This window comes from Drosophila tropicalis, unplaced genomic scaffold (genome assembly GCF_018151085.1).
Source record: "Drosophila tropicalis isolate 14030-0801.00 unplaced genomic scaffold, ASM1815108v1 contig_867, whole genome shotgun sequence".
NCBI lineage: Eukaryota > Metazoa > Arthropoda > Insecta > Diptera > Drosophilidae > Drosophila > Drosophila tropicalis.
This window is the reverse complement of record NW_027173362.1, coordinates 3,112,132-3,136,510: the sequence shown is the minus strand read 5'-3', so window position 1 is coordinate 3,136,510 and position 24,379 is coordinate 3,112,132. Positions and strand designations below refer to the sequence as shown.

General features: G+C 36.9%; 2 protein-coding genes across 2 annotated transcripts; both read left to right on the top strand.

Annotated features, from left to right (window-relative positions):
- The first annotated feature begins 600 nt into the window (after positions 1-600).
- On the top strand, positions 601-9,221 carry w (eye pigment precursor family transporter white). Its single transcript, XM_068298342.1, has 6 exons — positions 601-859; positions 6,092-6,377; positions 7,093-7,747; positions 7,812-8,127; positions 8,191-8,322; positions 8,378-9,221. Exons 1-6 carry the CDS (start codon positions 788-790, stop codon positions 8,990-8,992), a joined length of 2,076 nt encoding a protein of 691 aa, XP_068154443.1. The 5' UTR covers positions 601-787; the 3' UTR covers positions 8,993-9,221.
- A 1,010-nt stretch (positions 9,222-10,231) lies between these two features.
- On the top strand, positions 10,232-19,675 carry LOC137583548 (transmembrane protein 120 homolog). The gene is made up of 7 exons (XM_068298619.1): positions 10,232-10,949; positions 11,055-11,173; positions 17,007-17,136; positions 17,479-17,618; positions 17,756-17,973; positions 18,116-18,495; positions 19,036-19,675. Exons 1-7 carry the CDS (start codon positions 10,887-10,889, stop codon positions 19,147-19,149), a joined length of 1,164 nt encoding a protein of 387 aa, XP_068154720.1. The 5' UTR covers positions 10,232-10,886; the 3' UTR covers positions 19,150-19,675.
- The last annotated feature ends 4,704 nt before the right edge of the window (positions 19,676-24,379 follow it).

The following is a 24,379-nucleotide window of genomic DNA, read 5'->3' as shown; positions in this document are numbered from 1 at the left end:
GGAATTACCTAACACGTACGATTCACATAGCTTAACTAGTAGTTAGCCTTTAGTTAAGAGTAAATGGTTATAGTCAATGGTTATAATCAATTAAAAATTTAGACTCTTACTCCATAACTGATGGAACTACCTATATATACTTAGATAGATGTGTTTTAACTAACTAAGGACTTTAATTTTAAAACTTGGCTAGAGTTAAAGAGCGGCAGATTCAACTTTATTTTAGCTAGTAGTTTCTAGCTTCACTTTGTTAACTAAGTAGACAGGCTTTTCTATTCTCTTCAATGCTCTTTTTGTTTCGCAGTTAGTTTATTTCTTTCTCTTTATCTGGGGTGGCGGTTGGGTTTGTCTTATTTGTCTCATCTTGTCTATAATCAGTGTACAAATAAGTAGCTAAAGCTTCTCCATACTCCTCTCCCTTTCCCGCTCTCTCGCTCTCTCTCTCTCTCTGTCTGTCGTTCCAAACACCAACAATTTTTATCTCTATCAAATTTCCACTCATTGTCGAGACTTTGTTATTGTCCCATTGCATCCGGACGTTAACCGTTGAGGTTGTCGAGAGACCGCTCAGCTACCTCAGTTGCATTTTGTCAGCGCGGTCGTCACGAAGTTCATACGAGAGAATCGTGTTGCGTTTTGTTTTTTTGTACTTTTGTTTTTTTTTTTCAATTATTAAATTATTTCGCATATTTTGTGATTGTGTGCGTGTGCAACTGTGTCTGTGTGTGTGCGTGTGTGCAAATAAAATATAACATTTTATACGCACATTTGAAAATATATTGGAGAGATGGGTCAGGAGGATCAGGAGCTATTAATACGCGGCAATAGTAAAAATACCTCAGCCGAGCATTTGCATAATGTAAGTGCATTTATAATATCTTTAGCATACTTTCAGGCGCTGGGGTGGCATGCATGTGGCAACCGACAAATAAACGTTTACAGCGTGAGAACTAGCCCCAAAAAAACCACATGGAGACCACACATGACCACAACATAACCGCATTGCAAAAAGGCAACCAAGAGAACAACCACACCGCACACAGAAACCACGACTTTGTCATTGTAAAAATAATAACAACAAGAATTTTAACATCCATAGATCAGACACACTGACTAACCGACTGATGGAGGACAGACAGACAGACAGACAGACAGACAGATAGATAGACACAAATGGATCAGACAACAAACAGCATGCATTATGCAATCCATGAATTGAAATTCGAGTCCAATTGATGCCAAAGTGGTAGCAAATACAGGACAGTTTTTTTATTGCATATTTGACCTAAATGCTGAACTCAATTCAATTGCAAATGGTTCAAGGTTTAAGTTAACACGATTAGAATAAAGACCCGTTTTTGATCTTGTCTATGTTTAGACTATGATTATCTTTGTGGTGCAGCTCAAAACAGCTTTTCATAAACCAAAATGGGGCACTTGGGCTCAAGTTGATATAAAAAAGAAATCTAAGAGTAGAGCCAAGCCGAATTTGTCTACACGTGCTTTTCACATAAAGATACTATACTATACCCTTCCCTTTAGTTTTTCTTTTATCATTTATAACCATAGATAATAGTATCAAAATTTAAATAAAATGCGTTAATATGACTTATTCTGGAATGTCTTAGAGATGTGCCTACATTTAAGATGTATCTTGCTGTCGATCTGAGAGGATTTCTTATCAAAATTGTTGCTTGAATTTGATAAAGTTTTTGAATTATGTACATATGTAGAATATGCTTAACTAAGAAGGAAAGCATCATTTAATGGGAGTTAGAACTTAACTTTCAAGCACCATTTCGCACGTCATTGGACATTGACTATGAGATTGTATATCTGCGACTGTTGCTATCTTGTCTTTGTATCTAGTTTACAATTTCCATCTTCCATCTACATCACCATCTCCATCTGTATCTGTATCTGTCACATTGCTTAAGATGGAATCTTTGTGTATAGTTGTTGTTTCTTTTCTTGTTATGATTGTTGCTGATACTGTCATAATCCAGTCTTATCTGGGTCATTATTTGACTGGCCAACGTATCAGTTACAGTCTATCTTACCTGTATCTGTACCTGTTACACTAGATACAAAAACGACAGACAAACAGACAGATATACATATCTGTTTACTTCTCAAAAAACACACACACACACATAATAACCAAAACAACTTGGGACCTTAAAAAAAAATCTCAATTGTTGTTATCGCGTATTTCTTCTCCCTCATCATCTTCTCCTTCTTCTTCTACTTGATTGCTCTTCTTGTTGATGTTGTTGCACGTTTGGAAATGGGCTAAACAAAAATGTTAGAAAAAGTTTTGCACCTTTTTTTTTTTTGTATGTTGGTTCTCCAAGTATGATAATGAGACAGAGTGTAAAGAAGTTTTGTTGGCCAAAAAGTTTCCTTTAAAATAAAGCAAAAAGAAAATTTAAACAAATTGTTACAAAATAACAACAAAATTCGGGAACAAAAGCAGCGCCTTGAAAGATACCCTTTATAGAAATCTCTTGAAGTCGATTAATAAAATTCTGAAAATTCTCCAAAATGTTTAAATGTCACAATTTTTCAATAAATCAAAGTTAGTTAATCACATAACGCAAACTTAATAATGTGTAAGACAAGAAAGGTTTATTTATTGCCATTTTTTCTTTAATCTATATTCAAAACAAATGTTTAAATCAAGAAAGGATATTCATATGTTATTCAAAGAGTTAACAATTTGCAAAATATTGATAAAAGAAAGTTTCATTAGTTATTCATTAGGCGATTTATAGAGTTTTTCATTGAATATGTGGGTCAAGATGTGAATACCTTCTTCTTCACTTATTCGTTTGCCATTTGAGCCATAATCTATGAGTACTCATTTTGTATCCAAAAGTGAACAAATTGAGTTGCTGCTTTATTGAGTCATTGAGTGAGTGCCTCATTCTGGTTCTCGTTTGTTTTCGCTTTATTTTTCTGTTTCTGGCTCGTCTTTTTTTTTTTTTTTTTTTTTGTCAAGTTCATTAAATAAACTTAGTTCCTGCCATTGGCATATCAACAAGAACATTTTCTCGGTGTTGTTTTTTTTGTCCTCCTCTTCTTCTTTCTCGGGGTGCCATATGGCGGCAGTGGCAGAGGCAGCGGCGATGTAGCAGCCGCATTTTCTTTATAAGTAATTCAAAAATAGCACGCAAAGTAAAAAGTACGAAAAATTAAATAAATATGAAATGTAAAATACAAGCTGTGAGTGCCGACCGAGAAATGGCATGGCAAGAGGTGCGAAGGGAAGGGAAGGAAAGGCAGATGAAGAACACGAAAGGAGCAGAGAGTGAAGGCAGACAACCAGCGAGACAGCCAGAAGATGGTAGTATCTTCTACTTTCAGGACCAGGACCAAGATAATACACAGAGAAACAGATACACAGAGAAAGAGAGACAGAGGGACAGAGAGCAAGAGAAAGAGAAACGTGAAGAACGCAACATAAGCAAATAAATACAGGAAAAACTTTTTAATAACATTTTTCGGCCTCATTTGTTGTGAAAACAATTTTGCCAGGATCTTCTTGGAGCGTCAACCGAGCCCCAACCTCTCGACCAAAAAAAAAAAAAAAAAAAGCACCAAAACCACCACCCAAATCCTCCCAACCCAGATGCTTGTAACGGATATTAAATTTTTTCCGCGTTTACCTCGAGACGTCAACCAATTTCTTGAAGCCATCTCAAAAGTCAGTCCGAACGAACTGCGAGAGAATGCTAGAGAGAGAGAGAGAGAGAGTGAGCGAGAGAGATGAGTCTGAGGCTGAGATTGAAACTGGACTGGATAGCTGGACGCCGCCTTCTGTTGGTCCTTAGGTCCTTCAAGGTGGGATTATTAATAACCTGTGCGACATTTTTTTTTTTTTCTTCTTTTTCGGTTCTGTTGCTCTCTCTTTCCCTTTCTGTTGTTGTTGCGCTTTGCATTGAATGTCAGCTTTTATTTTGCGCTCTCTTCCTTCATATTTCTTGCTTAATTTTTATGATTATTTATACAAATTATTATGAGAGCAGCCAAGGACCAGCCAGCAGCAGCACCACCACCATCCGTTGGAGCAACGAAAGGGAAAGGGAGAAAGAAAGTGGGGACTAAAATGTTTTCCATATTGTGGCCATCATCATTTTTGCTTGCTTCGCCAATTAGTGGAGAGCTGTTATTTATGTTTTCCTTGGTTTTACTTAAATACCCTGTACAAAACAAAAAAACAAGAGATAGGCCATTCCTTAGACCCCCAATGGAAAAGGTCAACAATTTACCTTAAGGAACACCGAATGTCTTGAGACTTTAGAAACGTTTCGAACGCGTTCATCATAAACTTACTGGCAGTGGGGGCACAGGGTATCTGCAAGTCGATTTACATATGATTTTCGGTAGAAACCTAACAAGCTAAGGGAAATGCTGAAAAAAAATTCAAGAGGGAGAGAGATGGCGGTGGCGCAGATAGCCATACCGCAAGCCTCATTACTGTCAGTGTGGGCGGCGAAGTCATCTCTGGTTACCATTTACCATTTGGTTCACAAGAAGCCCTATGAGGCACACACACAACATACGCACACATACAAAAACTTACCTTTATGTCTTTAATTTATTGATGAATTTTACTTCAATTTCAAAGTTTTTCTTTCTGAGATTTAAAAATTCGTTTTCTTATTCAGATCTGTTCAACTAAAACTTGATTTCTTTATCATAGAGTTGATTGTGGGTATTAAGTGTTAGTTAGTATGCTATGTTAAGGGGATTTTGCTCCACTTTGAGACAAGATTGCGACTTTGACAAAATGAAAACTCTCTAAATTTTTGGAAATTTTCAAAGCCGCCAACTGTTGAGCTGTTGATGGCATCCAAAGCGGCAACAATCTGGCCAAAAATCTCTCTATCCGTCTGTCTGTATGAACAGTGAGATCTAGGAGACAAAAACGGATATGTAGATTAACCCGATTTGGTATATAAACTTGTGTATTAAGTATAACTTGATTTTGATCAATACGATTATATTTGTTAACAATCTTTATTAGGCAATCAAATTGCATCAAAATTCGTATAAAATATAGTTAACTAATTCTAGTATTAGGAATTAATTGCAAGGGGAGCGAGATAGTCTATATATTCAAATGACAAGTAAAGAGAAATGAATATAAAGTCTTGTAAATAATGGTTAATTTTTGTTTGTTCCTACAAGGTATACCAAAGTCGACTTATTTCATTTCTATTTAACTTTTTAGAGGTAAAAGTCTAGATTCTTAAGCGTCATTCTGAAGCCAGTCATAAATGTATAAGTATTTAAAGGAATTTAAATGATTACGTATGAATATTTATGAGTTAATTGAATCTAAAAGATAAATAGACCTAAGTGAATTGATTCAAATATGATTAACAAGCCACACTCATAATGATATTATATTCATGAACATTCCATTTTGAGTGCAGAAGAGAAAAGACTGACATGGCCAAAAGGAAACATTTATACCATTCCCCATAAACATCTTATACTAAGTCGTAATCATCTTACTTGGTCGACAACGAATGCTTAAAGCGAATTTTGTTGTTTTTTTATATTTAATAAAAAAGCACACAAACTCAACTCGAATCCCAGCGATTTACACTCACAATTGTCTTATGAAGTGGCAACATGGCGAACCGTGCCGTCTCTAAGCCCTCCCAAGCGCCGTCCTCCGTCAAGGACGTAGCCGGCTGCGGCTTATGGCCATCCTAATTTGCACATTTTAAATAGGCAACGCCATCGTTCTGTCGCTCTCCTCCAACTCCATCCTTGCACTCAATGTTTGGAGAGCATTTTTATTAAACAGATTGATGTAGTGGAGGGAGAGAGAATGGGGACTGGGGGGTGGGGGAAGGGAGGAGCAAATGGCTTAGGCTTAGGGATTAGCGTGCTAGCTAAGATTTACGCACCGACGCCCTTTTTTATGGACGGACGGCGTGAAATTGAAAAGTTTTTCAAGAGACCAAGAGCGAAGAAAACCTTTTTGCCCGACCTTTGTTACCCACTCGCTCTCAACCGTCAATAATTTCCATCTACATCTCCTCCACCATCTGGTTCTCCGTTTTCATTATGCCAGGGTGATACAACAACCACTGCTGGTGGCGCCACCTCCCAGAGTTGCATTAATCAGAGCTTTGGACAAAGCAAAAACTACGGAACCCTAAATACACCGCCACAGCCCGATGATGGCACGAGCTCAACTCAATTGGCTGAGAATCTCACCTATGCCTGGCACAATCTGGATATATTTGGGGCTGTAAATCAGCCCGGCTCCGGCTGGCGTCAGTTGGTCAATCGTACACGTGGCCTCTTCTGCAATGAGCGTCATATACCAGCGCCACGAAAACATTTACTCAAAAACGGTAAGTTCAACCTTATAACATTTGATTCACCAGCATTTATTTTGGAGATAGCAAAAATTTGTAAACTCTAACTTATTGGGATCAGAATCTCCATTTTATGACTCTGAACCTGAGTCGGAGCGCCAGCAATCTTGACGACGACGACGACGGCGACGACGCCTTGGATTCTTTGCTTTTGTCACGCCCATGTCGTCATCAGATGATCCAGCACTTTGGCAAGAGTAATTGGTATTGGTTGTGGAATCATTGCGTGTCCAATTTGTTCTAGGGACCATCGAACATTTCAAATGCCTCAACGGCGCATTACGCCGAATCACCATTCTTGGACGATATTTCTTCAGCTTGAGTGCCATGTCAGATGCGATATGATTATCGACCATCGAGTTGTCACTTGACTTGGTTTGGGAGTTCGACATCAGGACATCTGCTTCTATAGAAACCCTTTTTTTTTAGTTAATTTTTGTTTTATATTTTGTGTTTTTGTTTTTATTTTTATATTAGTGTATTGATCTGCTATCGTCTGGTTTCAGTTTGTAACTGACTTGCTCTAGGAGACATAATTCAAAGGTGGACTCGATACCAAAAACAGGGCACACTTCGATAACTAAAAGTGACAAAATAGAGAAAATAGACTAGCATATGAAAGACAGTTTTAAGATTCATTCCTTTCATTCTATTCAATGAACCCCTTTTATTTTCTGTCCCCCTTCTGCAGTCTGCGGTGTGGCCTATCCCGGTGAACTATTGGCAGTTATGGGCAGCTCTGGAGCTGGTAAGACAACTTTGCTGAACGCTTTGGCCTTTCGTTCGCCGCAAGGCATTCAGGTTTCACCATCTGGAATGAGACTACTTAATGGTCAGCCGGTCGATGCCAAAGAGATGCAGGCTCGATGTGCTTATGTGCAGCAGGATGATCTATTTATTGGATCACTGACAGCTCGCGAACATTTGATATTCCATGCCATGGTCCGAATGCCGCGAAATCTCACATACAAACAGCGTGTGGCTCGAGTGGATCAGGTAATACAGGAGTTGTCGTTGAGCAAGTGCCAGAATACGATAATCGGTGTTCCGGGTCGTGTGAAGGGTCTTTCGGGTGGCGAGCGAAAACGTTTGGCTTTCGCCTCAGAAGCTCTCACCGATCCACCGCTTTTGATATGCGATGAGCCCACCTCGGGACTGGATTCATTTACAGCCCACAGTGTGGTACAGGTACTAAAGAAGCTATCGCAAAAGGGCAAAACTGTCATTTTAACCATACATCAGCCGTCGTCGGAATTGTTTGAGCTATTTGACAAGATTCTGCTAATGGCTGAGGGACGTGTGGCTTTCCTCGGCACACCCAGCGAGGCAGTGGACTTTTTCTCATAGTGAGTAGCAGTAGGATCTCATACTTTGGAGAATCAACATAGCAATTTGAACGACATTTTTCAGTGTGGGAGCTCAGTGTCCAACGAACTACAATCCCGCTGATTTCTATGTCCAAGTGCTGGCTGTAGTGCCTGGCAGGGAGTTAGAATCGCGTGATCGCATTGCGAAAATTTGCGACAACTTCGCCATTAGTAAGGTGGCTAGGGATATGGAGCAATTGCTGGCAGCCAAGACACAATCGCAGCCGCTGGAGCAACCAGAGAATGGATATACCTATAAGGCCACCTGGTTTATGCAGTTCCGAGCCGTATTATGGCGTTCATGGTTATCAGTGCTTAAGGAACCATTGTTGGTTAAAGTGCGACTCATTCAAACAACGGTCAGTTCACAAATTTTATGCCATTGAGTTTTGAATCAGTTAATTTCCGTTACCATATTCCAGATGGTTGCCATACTAATTGGATTAATCTTTCTGGGTCAGCAACTGACCCAAGTCGGTGTCATGAATATCAATGGAGCCATCTTTCTGTTTTTGACCAATATGACATTTCAGAATGTATTTGCCACCATAAATGTGAGTATTGCAATGAATCTTGGAATCGAGCTAATCCATTTGTAAACCCTTTCAGGTTTTCACATCCGAACTGCCTGTCTTTATGAGGGAATCTCGTAGCCGGTTGTATCGTTGCGATACGTATTTTCTGGGCAAGACCATAGCCGAACTGCCACTATTTCTTACTGTTCCATTGGTTTTCACAGCGATTGCCTATCCTATGATTGGATTACGGGCCGGAGTTTGGCATTTCTTTAATTGCTTGGCCCTGGTCACTTTGGTGGCAAATGTTTCCACATCGTTTGGCTATCTCATCTCCTGTGCCAGCTCATCCACGTCGATGGCCCTGTCGGTGGGCCCACCAGTGATTATACCATTCCTTCTGTTTGGTGGTTTCTTTTTGAATTCCGGCTCAGTGCCTATTTATCTGAAATGGTTGTCATATTTATCCTGGTTCCGTTATGCCAACGAGGGCCTACTCATCAATCAATGGGCCGATGTGGAACCGGGCGAGATTACCTGCACCTCATCAAACACCACATGCCCCAGTTCGGGTAAAGTTATATTGGAGACACTGAACTTTTCTGCTGCCGATTTACCGCTGGATTATGTGGGATTGGCTTTACTTATTATAAGTTTCCGAGGATTCGCTTATGTGGCTCTTCGATTGCGAGCCAGGCGCAAGGACTAAAACGAAATTTTATCATACATATCTGTATTAAATATTGTTTTATTTGTTTTAAACTCCTCTCCCCACATCCCACAAAAAAAAAAACAGAGGCATGATTAACATCGGCCATGTCGAAATTTGTATAACCTTGCAACTAACTCTTTGTAGGTAACTGCAGGCGTCAAAGCATTTTGAGTAAAAAGTTATTAAATCAAAATAAAGTTTTTGATACCAAAATTATATAAAGTGAGATATAGTTGACTGATTTTCTTAAATTTGGCAAAAATATGTATTATAAAAGGTAAGAGTTAAAATTTTGACTTGTTAGCTTGGTATACATTTTACAATTCTGCGTTTGTTTTTTCTTTTTAATAAAAATATTTTTGTGTACCATGTTTACAAATTGAATAAATGTTTGGTTATTCTTAGTTTAAAATTTAAATATCGCGCCTTTTGCAACACTAATTCAACACACAGCAAAACGAAACTCACCTCGCAGTGTGGGCTGAAAAGCCAACACACATTTTGCTAAAACAACCACATTCGCCACATCATGGTCGCTCTCTCTCTCTCTCTCTTTCTGACTTACGCTCTCACTGGCTGGTTGTTGGGTTGCTCTCACCGGGTCTTTTGCGTATTCCTTTTGTTCATGCTTGTTGCTCTTAATGGGCCGCATAGGGAAGAGCTTTTCAGTTCTTTGAGTCACTGGTTCGTTGTATGGAACCACTAAATAAATTAATATATATCCTTTAATTTATCTAGGCCTTTAACTAACATCTAGTTAAATTATTTAAAAAGTATAAGTTCAGCAAAGTTCTTCATATTAAATGTTTCTATTCAAGTAGGCTTTTTGTTTAAAGCACATTTATTAATCCTCCCATTTTTTCATTCATAAGTTTACATAGAAAGTTCCTACATATATACAATATATACTTATTATACAAATATTCAATATATTTTCAATATTTCTGCAAGACAACTTACTTGTAATGTAATAATAAGCAAAGAGTTGGATAGGAACTAGTTTCGTTCGATTATTTAGCTTTCTAGTTCGTTGCTCTCTCACTCTCTCTCTTGTTGCGCTCTCTATCGTTGGCCAGAGAGCCGATTCTCTTGCTTAATCGTTTCATTTGGCATTAGCTCTGGCAAAAAAAAAACTTTTGTGTTGCTATTTTTTTCTCGGATTTTTTTTTATGTTGTTGTTGTTATTATTAATATGTGCGGCTCAGTTGTGAGTGAGTGAGTGTGTGTGTGTGTGTGCAAAAGTATTTAAAACAAAACTGCAACGGAAATAGTTAATAACAAAATTTCAGTAGTAGCTGCGGTACGCCTCGTCGTTGTCGTTGTCACCGTCGTCGGTTCGCTGCTTCGTTTTGTGTGTGTCGGTCAAAGTCGCCAAAGAGAAAGAACGAAAAAGACCAAAAAACCAACAGAAAAAAAGAACAAGAAAAGACAAATAAAAAAAGAATGTATTTTTAAACAACAACACACGAAAAGCGACACCAAAAAGCAAAAACGGCTAAAAATTTTCCAATTTCCAAGTGAAGAAACAAACACATAAAACAACGAAAAAAAACAAGAACAACTTAATAAACAAAAGAAAAAAGAAAAGCATAAGCGAAAATTAAAAGTGTTATTTATTTTTTTTTTCGGTTAAGTGATTTTTGTGTTTTTAATTTTGTTTTTTGTTTTTTTTTATATATTTTGTTTTTGGATATTTCTTGAACCCTCAAAGTGAACGTGGCACAACAACATAAAATTAAGCAACAAACAACAATAACAACAATATACAAACGTTACGTTTGAAATCGCTAGACAACAGACAACAAATTGATTTTTTCACGGGCGTGCTTCGCCGGGAGGATTTGCCGGAATTTAGTCTATAGAATAGGTAGAGACGCCCATAACCTCAAAAATGAGTATCGATACGCTGCGAAACGAATGGGATGAACTTAGCCGGGAATATACCGAGCTAGAGGTAAGTCCAACACCCAACACCTACCGCCCCCATAGAACGGTCGATACAAATGTCTGAAATCGTATTTTCTTACACTTTTTTTACCTTCTTCCTATTGTTCTGTAGAATTGCAATAGACTGTATATTGAACTGCTGGAACAGCTGCATGGCCATCAACAGAAATCGTTTAACGAGATCAAACATCAGCGCTATCGTATGAACCAAATAACGGCATCATTGCGACAGTGAGTACTGTACCCGCTTAAGTAAATCCTTACGCTCCCTACTTCCTATTCCTTTGCGCAGACCCCTCCTAATAATGAAATTAATCAAAGCAAACCAATTCCAAACTTGTTGTGATCTACTGTACCCTAACGAACCTACCCCTTTAAGTTTCTTAACCCTTAAAACCGAGTTTCATGTCTACTGTCAGTACTGTACCTTGTGTGTGTGTGTGTGTTAACTCTTAACCTCTAACTACCAAAGCTTATGTTCTCCTTCAACCCCGTTTGTCAATTGAAAACACGCACTTTACACACCTTCTCCTTACACTTGCCTGTTTTCTACCCCTATCCCTATGCCGTTTCCTTATCGTGTCACATTCTTACGGCAATTAGTCGGCGTCGACGTCGCCTTCGTTCGTTAGTTGAATACCTCTTATCAACTTTGTTAAGAACTTTCATATACCCTTTCCCCTTTAACATTTCATGGGTATATTAAATATCTTCTAAATATTATTTGTCTTAAAAACTGCATAAGGGATATTTTAGATCGAATAAGACCATAAAGCTTCGCACATTTCATCCTTCTGTATGTTTGACTAGTCTGTAAATCAATTTTTTGTATTATTAAGACTGGATAGTTTTATAGGATTGTAATAGGAAACCTTACATATCAAATCTAATCGGTGGAAAACTCTGTAAAAACTTTTATTCAATAGATTTAAAATAAATTTCTATTGCATTGTCTTAAAGATGATTAAACAACATTTTTACAAATATGATATGACTGAAAATCTGATTATAAAGACGGAAAAATCTGTTTTAATTAATTAACCGTATTTTTGCTCTTGTCGCTATAAAGAAATGATTCCGGCCAAATAAATTATCTCCTGTTCGGAAAAGGCAAGTTCGGTTAATTTATTTAGTTAGTTTGTTAAACTTATTATAGTTAAAGAGACGGTAAAAAAACATTTAATCTTCATATCCACTATTTTCCTAAGAAGTATCTAGGAGTCGATTCCCCCCTCTTAGGCGGAGCTCTACGTTTACCCAACAAGTTGTTGTTGGTGTTTCTTGTGGCCCGTCTATAAGAAATTTTATATACCTCGGTTCTTGTTTCGTTGTCGTTAAGTGTGTTTATGTACTTTACAACTGTTTATTGAGATAATACTTAATTTCTGATAAAACACTTCAAGAAAAAAAAGAAAAACCATATTTATTTATTTTTGTTTTTACCTTCTGCAACTAGACTTTGGATCTAATTTAATACTGTTTATTATAATCAGATTGTAAAGAGCCAAACAACAACAACAACAACAATAAAAAGCAACAACTGTTTTCACTATATTCGTTTTGTAATTGAAGGTGAGAACTGGACAATCAGACACTGTAGGACAGTGGGACAGTGAGACATTGACTCCATCATGGTCTGATTTTATTGTAAGCAAACCGAAATTGAAACTAAAACTTAAACTGGCCAGCTGACCAGATGCCCTTGACCCTGTCTTGGCTTTGTATGCTGTTGTTGTTGTTTTCTTTTACTCTTTCTTGTGTATTGCTGCTCTGAACACACGTAAAACATATACAAAAGAGAGAGAGAGGGAGAGAAAGAAAAAAATCACGGCGCAACACGCAACCAACAAAAGCAAATAAAAGTGCATAGATATACACAATACTTACCTACCAGTTCATATAACTGGGCAGCACCACAGTGGAACAAAAGTTGCAAATAGAGGGTCAAGAGAGTCAATTACTAGTTCAGGTTTGGGCCTTTAAACTTATGACCTTTCCATCCTTTTAATATGAGGTATAATATGAGGCAAAAACAAATAATTAAGAAACATAAACCAAAAATAATTGGATTTTTCAAATATGGACTTAAAATGGCAGTGGGGGGATCTGGGTATTTTTGGAAAGATAAATTGCAAATCGATTTTGGACCACTTTTAGAGTGAAAATATTGTTTTTATAAAAGGAAATTTACCTAGATTTACCTTTTTTTATCCATATACCTTCTCTATCTAATGTCTATTGAGTTTAAAGAAAGTAGACTGACAATTTCATACACAATTTTCCAGAGTATCCAAAGAAAATGCTTAATTTGGAAGGTTGATAGTTAATATCTAAATTAATATTAACAACTAATATCTGAAATTTCCGATTGCATTTTCTCAACTTCTAACAAAATTTGTTTTTGTTGACTTGTTTTTTGCTACGTTCTATTTCAATTATTATTGCCATATTTGTTTACTTTCAATTCATTTGTGAATCAGAAAAACTGACGTACAAACAAATATTATAATGAAATGAAATGAAATCTCATTTAGCGTTTGTTTTTTTTTATGAGTCACTTGTTCTTGCTGCTCTCCAATGCTAAATTCCCACGCTTCCAATGTCACAGAACTTTTGACCCACTGTGGCAATGGCAACCTGTTGTTGTTCCCCCTTCCTCTACTCTGATCAAGATGCTGAGTGGGGGGTAAAGTAAATTGTATTGAAGGCTTTTTGTTGTTTGTTTTCTTTCAACTCTTTAACTCAATCTCTCGCTAGTTCTTTTATCATAATGTGTTATTTTTTTTACACTCTCTTCGGATCGCGGGGCATATATGTATGTATGTATACTCTATAGACTCTTAATCTATTATTCAATCTAGTTTAATCTATTTGCGATAGTCACAGCCACAGGCCAGTGTCTAAATATAATAAAAAAAAAGTAATATAGTCGTTTTAATTATATATTACATGCATTTAATCAGTTAATCGAGTTTATCTTATACTTGGAAATTGCATAAGTATATTTTCAAAGCCTCAAACATTTGTGGAACTTTGTTTTAGAAAATAACAGGGCATTTTGAGGTCTGTGACATTTGTTTTTACATTCACTCTTGGAATTTTGTATACAATTTTTTATTGTCGCGCGCCAGAATTCTGAGTCGCGTGTGCCAAGCATCACGTTGCTTTTTCTACTCTACTCTCGTGTATATATACTAGATATAAATAAACATTTAATGTTTATATTCCGACCTTATAAACAATATATATTCATACATTTAATTTCTATCAAATTGAACTATTGTTTCTAGACACAAAAACCAACAACTTGTAGTTACAGAGTAGCTATTTGCAAATGAATTTTAATTGGGATATGCAAATAGAAGGCGGTTACGGCATTTACTCTCAACCGTTGGAGATTGTTTTTTTTTTTTGTAGTTCATTTTATTAGCTTTTATCAAATCAGCAAAAATTCATCGTACACATAGAGACATTTGTTTTTAGTGTTTGTGCACTTTCCAAATGAAAGATGATAAATAAGTAAAAACAAAAAAGCAAGAAAAAAGGTGTGTATGTGTGGGGGGTAAGACATAACCAAGTACGTAACAACTTAATAGTAGGGTATGTCAATAATCATCATCATCGTCCGCAGCAACTGAACTTTGTTCAACAGCCTTTTGAGAGGTTTGTTGTTGTTATCTCTCAAGAAAGTGAGAAAGGAAAAAACTGTATAAAAGAGAACATGTTATATACCCTTTCCAATACAATATTTATTAGAAATGTTACAAAGGCTTGGTCAAAACTTGGTCATTTAGGTAAATAAATCTATAAAGATATAGAATTTTCGAATTGAAGTGGCCACACCATGTCTTTAATGCTAAAACTAGTTGGGAATTACAACTGAATGGAGGCAAAAAAGAGATAAAGGCCAATGGTTTTTTGTGTACTGCGCATTCCAGTTAAGACTTAACTCCAAATATAGTCGAAATATAGTTAAATTTATCTTTTTAAATATCCAACCTCCAAGTATGAACTGCGTCTTAAGGAAATTTCAGTGTCTATCAATCTCAAACAAAGCTTAAATTGTTTCGCACTGTAGCCAATAAAAATAAAAATTAAATACTTACTAAATACTTACAATTTATTTAAAGCCCTACCTACCCTACTAAGCTGAGGCCCTTAACTTTGACAACAACTTAAATAAAAGAATTGTTTATGACCCAAACAGCCATTGGGTGGATAAATAAACCCAACTTAGGCTTCAAAACAATACAAAATAAATAGATAGTGTCTTAGCAGATATTTTAGTTTGCCAAAAATGATGAGATGGAAAGTTAAAGGTTAAGAAGCCACACAAACGTAGAAATTATAATATTTGGCAAGTTTAAAGATAAAGGTCTCCTTGTAAACTTTCATAATATTTCAATATATAGATTTTCATGAAATTTTTGCAAGAAATTGGCTAATAAACGTTACTATCTTTGGCCATAAATAGACGCATTTAAACGTGCAGGTCACGAAATATTGGTTATTTAGTACTTTGCTTTTTAGTTATCGTCTACGATTAAGAAATCTTAATTACCCGATTATTATACAAATGTATGTGTATAGCTTTTTATGTAATTTTAAAATGTCCCCAAGCAGTGATTATATATTATATATTAATTTTGTTTTTTTGGTTTTATAAACATTTTATGATTTTGCTTAAAAACTTTCCATGAGAGATCTTAATAGAATTTTTTGTGTGTCGTCTAGACTAGACCAAACAACAGGTGGATAGGAGAAGGGTGGCCGTCAAAACATACACACTTAACTAACTAGTTATGCTTCTAATCCTAGTCAAAGAGAGTTATCAAAAGTCATTGAGTGACTTTTGAATGTACTTAGTTTAGTTTGTTTATCTACAATGGTATTTTTTTTTTTGTCATTCGGTACGTTTGAAAAAGCGTGTGGGCCTGCTTGTTATCAGGAACTTTTTTTCCATTTTGTAGGTGTTTAAAAATAAAACATGAATTATACAAGCGATTGATAAATTGCCTACCAACCGTACAAAAGCAACAGCAACAACAACCATCAATGGGGGGAAAAAGGCAAAAAAAATAAAATCGAACGCTCAGTCAAGCGATGAACATTGCGTTCAGTTCATCCATTGAGGAACACTGACGAAATGACATAGCGACGACGAGAACGCGAAAGCGTCAATGTCATAAATTTTCAACAAAATCAAGTTACCTTTGAAGCGCCATCGGATGATGATGATGATAAATACCCATATATGCCAAACATATGTATGTATGCTTATACATATGTACATACATATGCCTAGTTACTGTTAATTGGTCTGACAAAATCCCTTCCCAACCCAACCCCAACCCCCCAGCCCTACACCACACCGTCAACCCACTCAACCACCTGCACTTATCAATTATGTATATCTAAATTGAACTTTGACGCTGCTGAGGCGGCTAAACAAACAAAAAAACAACAAAAAATATAAAAAAATATCGAGAAGACTTCTATCGAAAAAGAAAATAGTTGTAAAACCTCTTTGACCATCGAATAAAACAATAAATATTAACAACAAACCAAAGTCCAAGAACTATACCTAACGTGTGTGTGTGTGTGTGTACATAAATATTCTACTATATAGGTATACATATGTAAATTAAATGTTATTCTTTGAAGGGCCACTCGAAATGGGCAAATGCTTTTCGTTGTTGGTTGGTTATCACTCTTGATATTTATATGATTATTGTTATTATTCTGTGTGTTCGATTGATTGTCTTAATGTAAATCCCCCTTTTTAGTTAAGTTAATACATAAGATTTATTGATTTTGATATGTAATAGCTAAAGAACTTTGAAATTGCAATGGCCATGCCATATCTTCAACGCTAAAACTAGTTCGGAATTGCAACTAACTTTAATGTAGCAGGTTTTTCGGCCTAAAGGGAGCCCATTGCTCATCTGAACAAATACTGCTTACATATCTGATTTTAGTATTCGTTTTTTGTGTTCAATCTGTTCTGTACCTAGTTTCTGTTTAAGAATGTCTTTTATAAAATCTTTCATTGTTTATGTTACAGATTCAAGGGTCCTGTGAGTGCTGAGGAAAAGGAAAAGATCGAGGATCTGCAACGGATGACGCTGAAGCGTAAGGCACAATTACATGAAATTGAACAATCGCTGCCTACTAAATCGGGACGTTACTTGCAGGTGAGAGATGAAAGTCCATTTTTTGTTTTGTATGCCTTTTCTATGACCGCCCCCCGTCAGGTACGGGTACCCGCCCCCTTTGCCCCATCACAAAAGTCTTTGGTAGTAAGCTATTGTTCAAACTGAAAGTTTGTCGGATAAAGTTTGAGCACTCGTTTCATTTTCATTTTTATTCTGTTACCTTGCCCATGATGGACTAAACTGAACTCTGTATACTGCTAGACACTCTGGACTTGACTTCAAGTTGACTTTATCTACTTAAGCTTTTGCTATCATTTGCCTTTTTTCTGTATTTCGTTTCTTTCTTACTTTTTTTTTGCCTGACTGCGTGCATTCCTTTAGATTATCCTGGGCGATGTGAATGTCTCAATTCTCAACAGAAACGACAAAGTTCGCTACAAAGATGACTATGAGAAGTTTAAATTAATACTCAACGTAATTGGACTGATAATGGCGTTCTTCAACTTGATATTCAACTACAGGTAAGTCGGCAATCATGTGGCCAATGTCAGCTCCAGCTCCTGACTGCCCTTCTGCTGGCCTTTCTAATGAGTTTTTAACGTCAACCATTTTTTTGTTCGGTTGCCCTGCCGCCTTGCTTTTCCTTATATTCCTTTAGAGCTTTGGAGCTGGCCTTCATATTTCTCTTAGTGTGGTACTATTGCACACTAACCATACGGGAGTCTATACTCAAAGTAAATGGCTCTAGAATTAAGGGCTGGTGGCGAGCCCATCATTTCATATCAACGGTGGCCGCTGGTGTTTTGCTTGTCTGGCCTCAAGGTGAACATTGGCAGCTCTTTCGGACGCAGTTCATGTACTTCAATGTCTACATCAGTAAGTTTTAGCATGAAATCTTTTCTGCATATTAACCAATATACACCACTACTACTACTACTACAATGTAAAGGTATACAGACACACACACACACGTACTGATAAAACTTCCTATTTTTTTATTTTGTATGGCATCTTGCAGGCATCGTTCAGTATCTACAGTTTGGCTATCAAAAGGGTCTACTCTATCGCCTGAAGGCTCTGGGTGAGCGACACAACATGGATATCACCATCGAAGGTTTCCATTCATGGATGTGGCGTGGTTTGAGCTTTTTGCTACCTTTTCTGTTCATTGGCTATGCCTTTCAGGCATACAATGCCTGGACATTGTTCAAGCTGACCTACACGCCAGCCGATGCTCCATGGCATGTGTCGGTTATGTGCGGTTTGTTCCTTCTATTGTTTGTGGGCAATATTTCAACCACATTGTGGGTGGTGCCCGAAAAGATACGCGAAGGTCCTAAGGAGCGTTATCGTCTGCAAAGCATGGGCAAGTCCATGAAAATGCGCTCTGAAATGAAGGTAAGTTTCAATTTGAATGATATTGTGTAATTCTAATTGTTTTGACTTTTACATTGATCTACTTGTTAACAAGCTTAACTTTGAGTTCTCAAAAAAAGTTATACGCATTTTAAAATAGGAAAGGTTTAACGCATAGAAAGAATAGTCTGTCTGTCTGTCTGCCTCTTTCATATAAAGACATTGTATGTACTATATCTGGGATTCAGTTAGATCGAACTACTAGGTCATATATGTAGATTCCATAATAATGTTTGCTAGTTTTTATAATTGGATGACTGCATTCTTTGGCAAGTCTTGAAATATTCTTGGAAAAGCTAAAAAACTACACTTTGTCGGATATCTTTCATACAGAAAAAAAGTAGGTACAGGTAGTGTGTGTACCTGTATTATATTTAATGGAAACATAGTTTGGTTTCAATTGTCCGACTTTCAGATTTGAAATTCATATCTTAGATTTGCAATGGATTAGAGTATAACACAAAAACTTTGATACCTGTGTATGTATCTTATTTATTTTGGTGTTTCTTATGACTTTTGCAGAATAGCACCAGTGATTTGGATATTTCTAGTGTGTCAGAGACATCGCCAAAGTCAGCCGAGCAGAAGCCGCTGTTAGATGCAACACAACCGCCCGCCGATAAGAAGTCAGACTAAGAACTAAAACTATAGCAACAAAAAACTACTACTAATAAATGAGAAGAAAAATGAAAACCAACTGCAACAACAACACAAATTTCCTGGCATTTTAAAAAAGAAAAAAAAAACAACGTAATTCCTTTCGTTATTTACGTAGTTCTTATTTTCCCCCATTATTTATTGTGTAATATCTTTCAGCTATTCCTCGTCCTCTACCTCTTTCTTCTTACAATAGTTTAAGCGAAGTTTGCTCTCTATATATATATTTTTTTGCTCTCTAATAATATTAAATTATTATTATTATTAGTTTTTTTTTTATTATTGAAGCTGCTAAAAAGAAAATTTACATCAAAACAAAACAAAAAAGAAAATACAAGAACAATAATGTACATTTTAAATCAACTTATAGTACATATATACATACATAACTGTATATATGTACATAGTATATAGAAATCGTGTGTGAAAGAACTTTTCTTCAATTTGATTGTAAGTTGAGCGATATCCTAGGAAAGAAGAAATGGAAATTTGCATGGAATTTAAATTTATACTATTTTATTTAATTAATTATTTTAAAATTTTTTTTTGTTTGTTTGAGAAAAGCAAATTGATATTGAGTGAAAAGAAATAACAAAAAATATAAAAAAAAAAAAAAAACATGAAAAAAGTAAAGACCGAAGATGAATAATAAAAGCGAAAAAGGTAATGAGAAATTAAATATGAAATCGATTTATTTATTTTATTTGGCTACAAAGACAGAAAGAGAGAGAAAATGTTTCATTACATTCACCTCAAGTCCAGAAAGAAAACTGATATTGCTAAAGGAATATAGAAGTATATAAAATTTCATTTCTTGGCTTAGGGTGAGTAAAGATTTTTGTTTATCCTGAATGTGATATGTTTACAGCAAGTGTTTCTAACGAACAGACGCAAGTTTCCAGTTCACTTCGGAGTCGGAGTAGGCAGGTGTTAAAGTAATTGATTTACACAGAGGCAGCTTACAAGTTACTATGACTCGACCAGTTTATTATTATATAAGAAGTACATTATGTCTGTCTGTCTGTCTGTATGTGGGTGGGGTATGTACGTTTAGGCGGCGACATCGACATCGACATAGGCTACATAGCGTGGCTCTTGTTTTACTGGCGGCCATTAATGCGGCTGCCTGCCGTTGCCTTTGCTGCACGTCCATCTGTGTGCCCCTTCTGTCCGCTGGTCCGTCTGTCGGATTGTCTGCAACAAAGGTTCGCCTGCAATGCGGCAAAAGCAGCGGTTTTTGTGCACAATTCGCCCGCGCCGCCATCGTCAACCGCAACCACAGTGATGGGAAGCAGAGAGACCATTTGAGGGGACATCCTGTATGTCCTGGTTCTCTGCTGCCGCTGCTCCTACTGCTGCTGCTCAGTTCTCGTTGTGTGCCGGCCATTTGCTTGTCTCGCTGCCGCAGCCTAATTTGGCGAGAGTTCATTAATTGCGTAAACGGCAAGCGCTTTTAATTATGTCGAACGACGACGTCCCTCACAAACGACTAGTGGCAGGAGGTGTCGGTGGATGGCACTGGGTGGGAATATGGTCATCCTGTCAGAGCATATTTTGTGCATTTGTGGCATTGTTTGCATTGTTGTTGCTTTACTTCATTGCCCCGACTGGATGGTCAGATGGTTGGCTGGTCGCCTGGACGCCTCGACTCCTGGACTCGGCCTTCCAGCGTTCACTGGGTTTCTCCATGTTTTTCTGCGGCAACAACAGAATTTACGACTTTTGGTCAATGCAGCCGCATCGCATCATCATCATCATCAATGATGGCACGTGGAGGGAAGTGGAAGCAGATCGTTTGGTCAGTAGGTACGATTATCATTTATTGCAACCGCATACGGGAAATGGTGCCATTGTAAAAGCGGGTAATTCGTTAATTTGATAAGCATACGCCATGTTGGCCGGGGCAATTGAAAACGTGCCCAAAATCGAGGTTGACACCAATATCCGCCGCCCCACCAACCGCACCTCCAACAACTAACAACGTCAAGCGAAAAAAAAAAAAAACCGTAAATAAGCTTGTGAAAACCAAAAGTTGCAATTGGAATCGAAATCGGAATTGAAATCAGAAGCTGAATAATGCTAATGATATTTTAAGTTGGATATGGAGAAGGGAGAAATGTGGGTGTAACTTTAACTCTTTCCTAAAGCGGCTTACTACGAATGTACGTTAAAAGGTTTTTTAAAACAATCCTTATTCAACATAATTAAAAGGATAATAATAAAAATATGAATAAGAAACAACTTAAGTGGATAACATAATATTAGGATAGTTGCTTAATGTTATTCAAAATCTAAAAATGAAATCCATTTATGTATCTACACCGCGTAATTGAAGTTTCAAAGTTTCAGCCTAGAAGTATGCAATGATATTTATAAATCTCTCCTCGAATTGATTCTTTATTCCCTGGACACACACACACACACGCAAATACAGACATGCATATGCCCACTAATGATTCGTGTAGGTGCTTTTTGTTGCTGTTGTTGTTGTTGCTGCTGACATTTTGTTGCCAGCTTTTGCTGCTGTCGCCAGCCAATAATTCGAATTTAATTTATGCGCGAAAAATCGCACTTAATCATCATTTGATTTATTGTTCGCCTAGCAGCCGGACAACAGTTGGAGACCACACAGAGAGAGAGAGAGAGAGAGACGAAGAGAGTTGGAGAATGAAATTTGCACAAGTCATTGTGATAGGCTCATCAAATTCTAATGTGATGAGATGGCATAAAATGATTAGAATATCATTTCGGTAAAAATCAAATTCGACCGATTCGATCAATGGATTTCCAGATGGAAAAAAATTGCTAATATATACATATATACTTATTTATCGATCTACAAGAAGTGTCATCTCTAATCCCCATTAGCACTTGACATTTTCCATATATATACATACATACATATATTTATAAAACAAAGCACAATAAAAAAATATTCAAATAAAATAATCGTATTTAAAAAAGCCATTCAACTTCATAAAAAAAAAAATGTTGAATTAAAATTGCAATTTGAGGGCAACACACACACACACAAACATAACAACAGCAAAAATTTATATTAAAAATTTTCATAAATATAAATAAATGTATATTTGTATGTGTATTATGTAGTTGTGTATACAGATTGGTTTCATATATTCTATATTAGTTTATTTCATTGTTTGCCATTTTGTTGAATATATTTTTAGGGGACACAAAATGAATGAATGAATTTAGGGTCAATTGTAGCCAAGCCCAAAAGTCATCGAAGACAAATTCAATTTTCGCAGATTCAATCGAATGGAGAAGAAACAAACTTTTTCCCGTGGCCATGGACGAATGGCATGGAATGGGATGGAGAAGAGATGGAGTAGCAAAATTAAATTGAGCAATCAAATGAGCATAATAAGTTAATCAAGAACTTTGCGATGAAGATGCTAAGGCACCCAGATGATAAAGATGAAGATGGAGATGAAGAAGAATGGCAACACACAATAGACAAATTGAAATCACAAAATCGACAAAAAAAAAAAAAATAAATAAAAGTAAATGTGCTGTGGGGCATTGGAAAGGTCAAAGGCGGTAAACAGGTTGACATCCAGCCAAAATACATAAATAAATGCACTCAACTATGTAATATGGCGAGAGGCCATAGGGGAAGGAAGACCCTTGTGGCATGTGAGACAGATATATTGAGAAGGGAATCTGGAGAGAGGCTGGTTGGTGGACTGGTCCAACAATCGTGCAGCAAATGTAGCGTAAAATCGGCAACGTTGCCCACAAAAATTGTTAGTTTCATGTTGGCCATTTCTCGCCCGGCTTTTCCTCTTTCTCCGTTGCCACGAATCAGTGAAGACTTGCAGTGTTTCTGATTTATAGGTTTGCCTCCCATACCCCACACACACATACACTTGCGACAATTGGCTCGTAAAGAGATCAACAAGAAACATTAAGTCAATGGAATCGTAGAAATGTTATAAAATTGATAAAGTTTTTAAGTTACTGAATAGAAAATGAGATATAAATATTGTTTTTGTACTACTTAAAGGTCAATGTGAAGAGAATGACAGTCTTTTTCAATTTATATTAACCTGTTACCCTGCAGGGCCCTGTGACAAACACACACACACGTATGCATGTATATTCGTACATGTATTTCTCCACATCGAATCACTGTAATGTATGCCAATTACAATCACAATTTCCTATTGCAATCACAGCTTTTGCCTATCACCAACAACCCATCGCAAACTCAAAACACATTCTCTTACTCCACTCCCTGTGGCATTTTGTTTGAATAATGTGCCGCATTAGAAGGGCGGCCCCCACGCATTGTCATGGGCGTGGACAAATGGGAGTGGGTAGACAACTGAAAATCGCTAAATGGAAAACATTTCAGTTACTCTTACCTATGCGAAGGATAAATGCTTTTAGGCAAAAGAAGTTCTATTGCGGGACAATTAAAGAGGCTAAATGAAATGTGCTAAATTAGTTGGATGAACGTTTAATCTATATAAAAATCCTTAACGATATGTTTTACAAAATGATTGGTTTGCTTGGGAATCTTGGACAAGTCACAGACTTACCTTTTTCAGTGAACAGCTCAATGACTTACTTGGTCAGGTAACTTACCAACTCTTTCGATAAATCTGTTCTAACTATTGTTTTCTGAGGTTGATCAGTTGTTATACTCAGTTGTTATACTCCTATGAAAAGGATGTATTAGAAGAAATCAATTAATCAGATACGATTTTATCGATATCGATAGATCTTAATCTTCAAATTTGGGCACTGTCTTACAAAATGCTCACCAAGTTTTAGTGTTCTCAAGTTCCATTATCTGAAAGACAATTAGTTCGAGTGGCACGTGTTGATGTGTCCTTTCCTCATAGATGTGATCTCGGCTACGTCTATGCACGCATTCGCCAAAAACTTTAACACAAATTGAATTATGCAGTCGCCGGTCACCCACTCCATCCTCAAAAAAAAAAAAACAATGAGACAATAGAAAAGGGCCACACCAGAAAGCTGACTAGAACGACGACGACGACGACGCGACGTGGCCATTAGACGGCAGATACCCAAGTGACCCTCAACACACACTCTTGTGTGTCGGTCTGGTCTGACTTTGGCAAATGTAACTGTAATTTATTGAAATTTGTTGGCACCGCCACGAGCGCAGACACAAAACCAGCCACAAAAGCCATCTCTAACCGCCCCAAAAACCCCC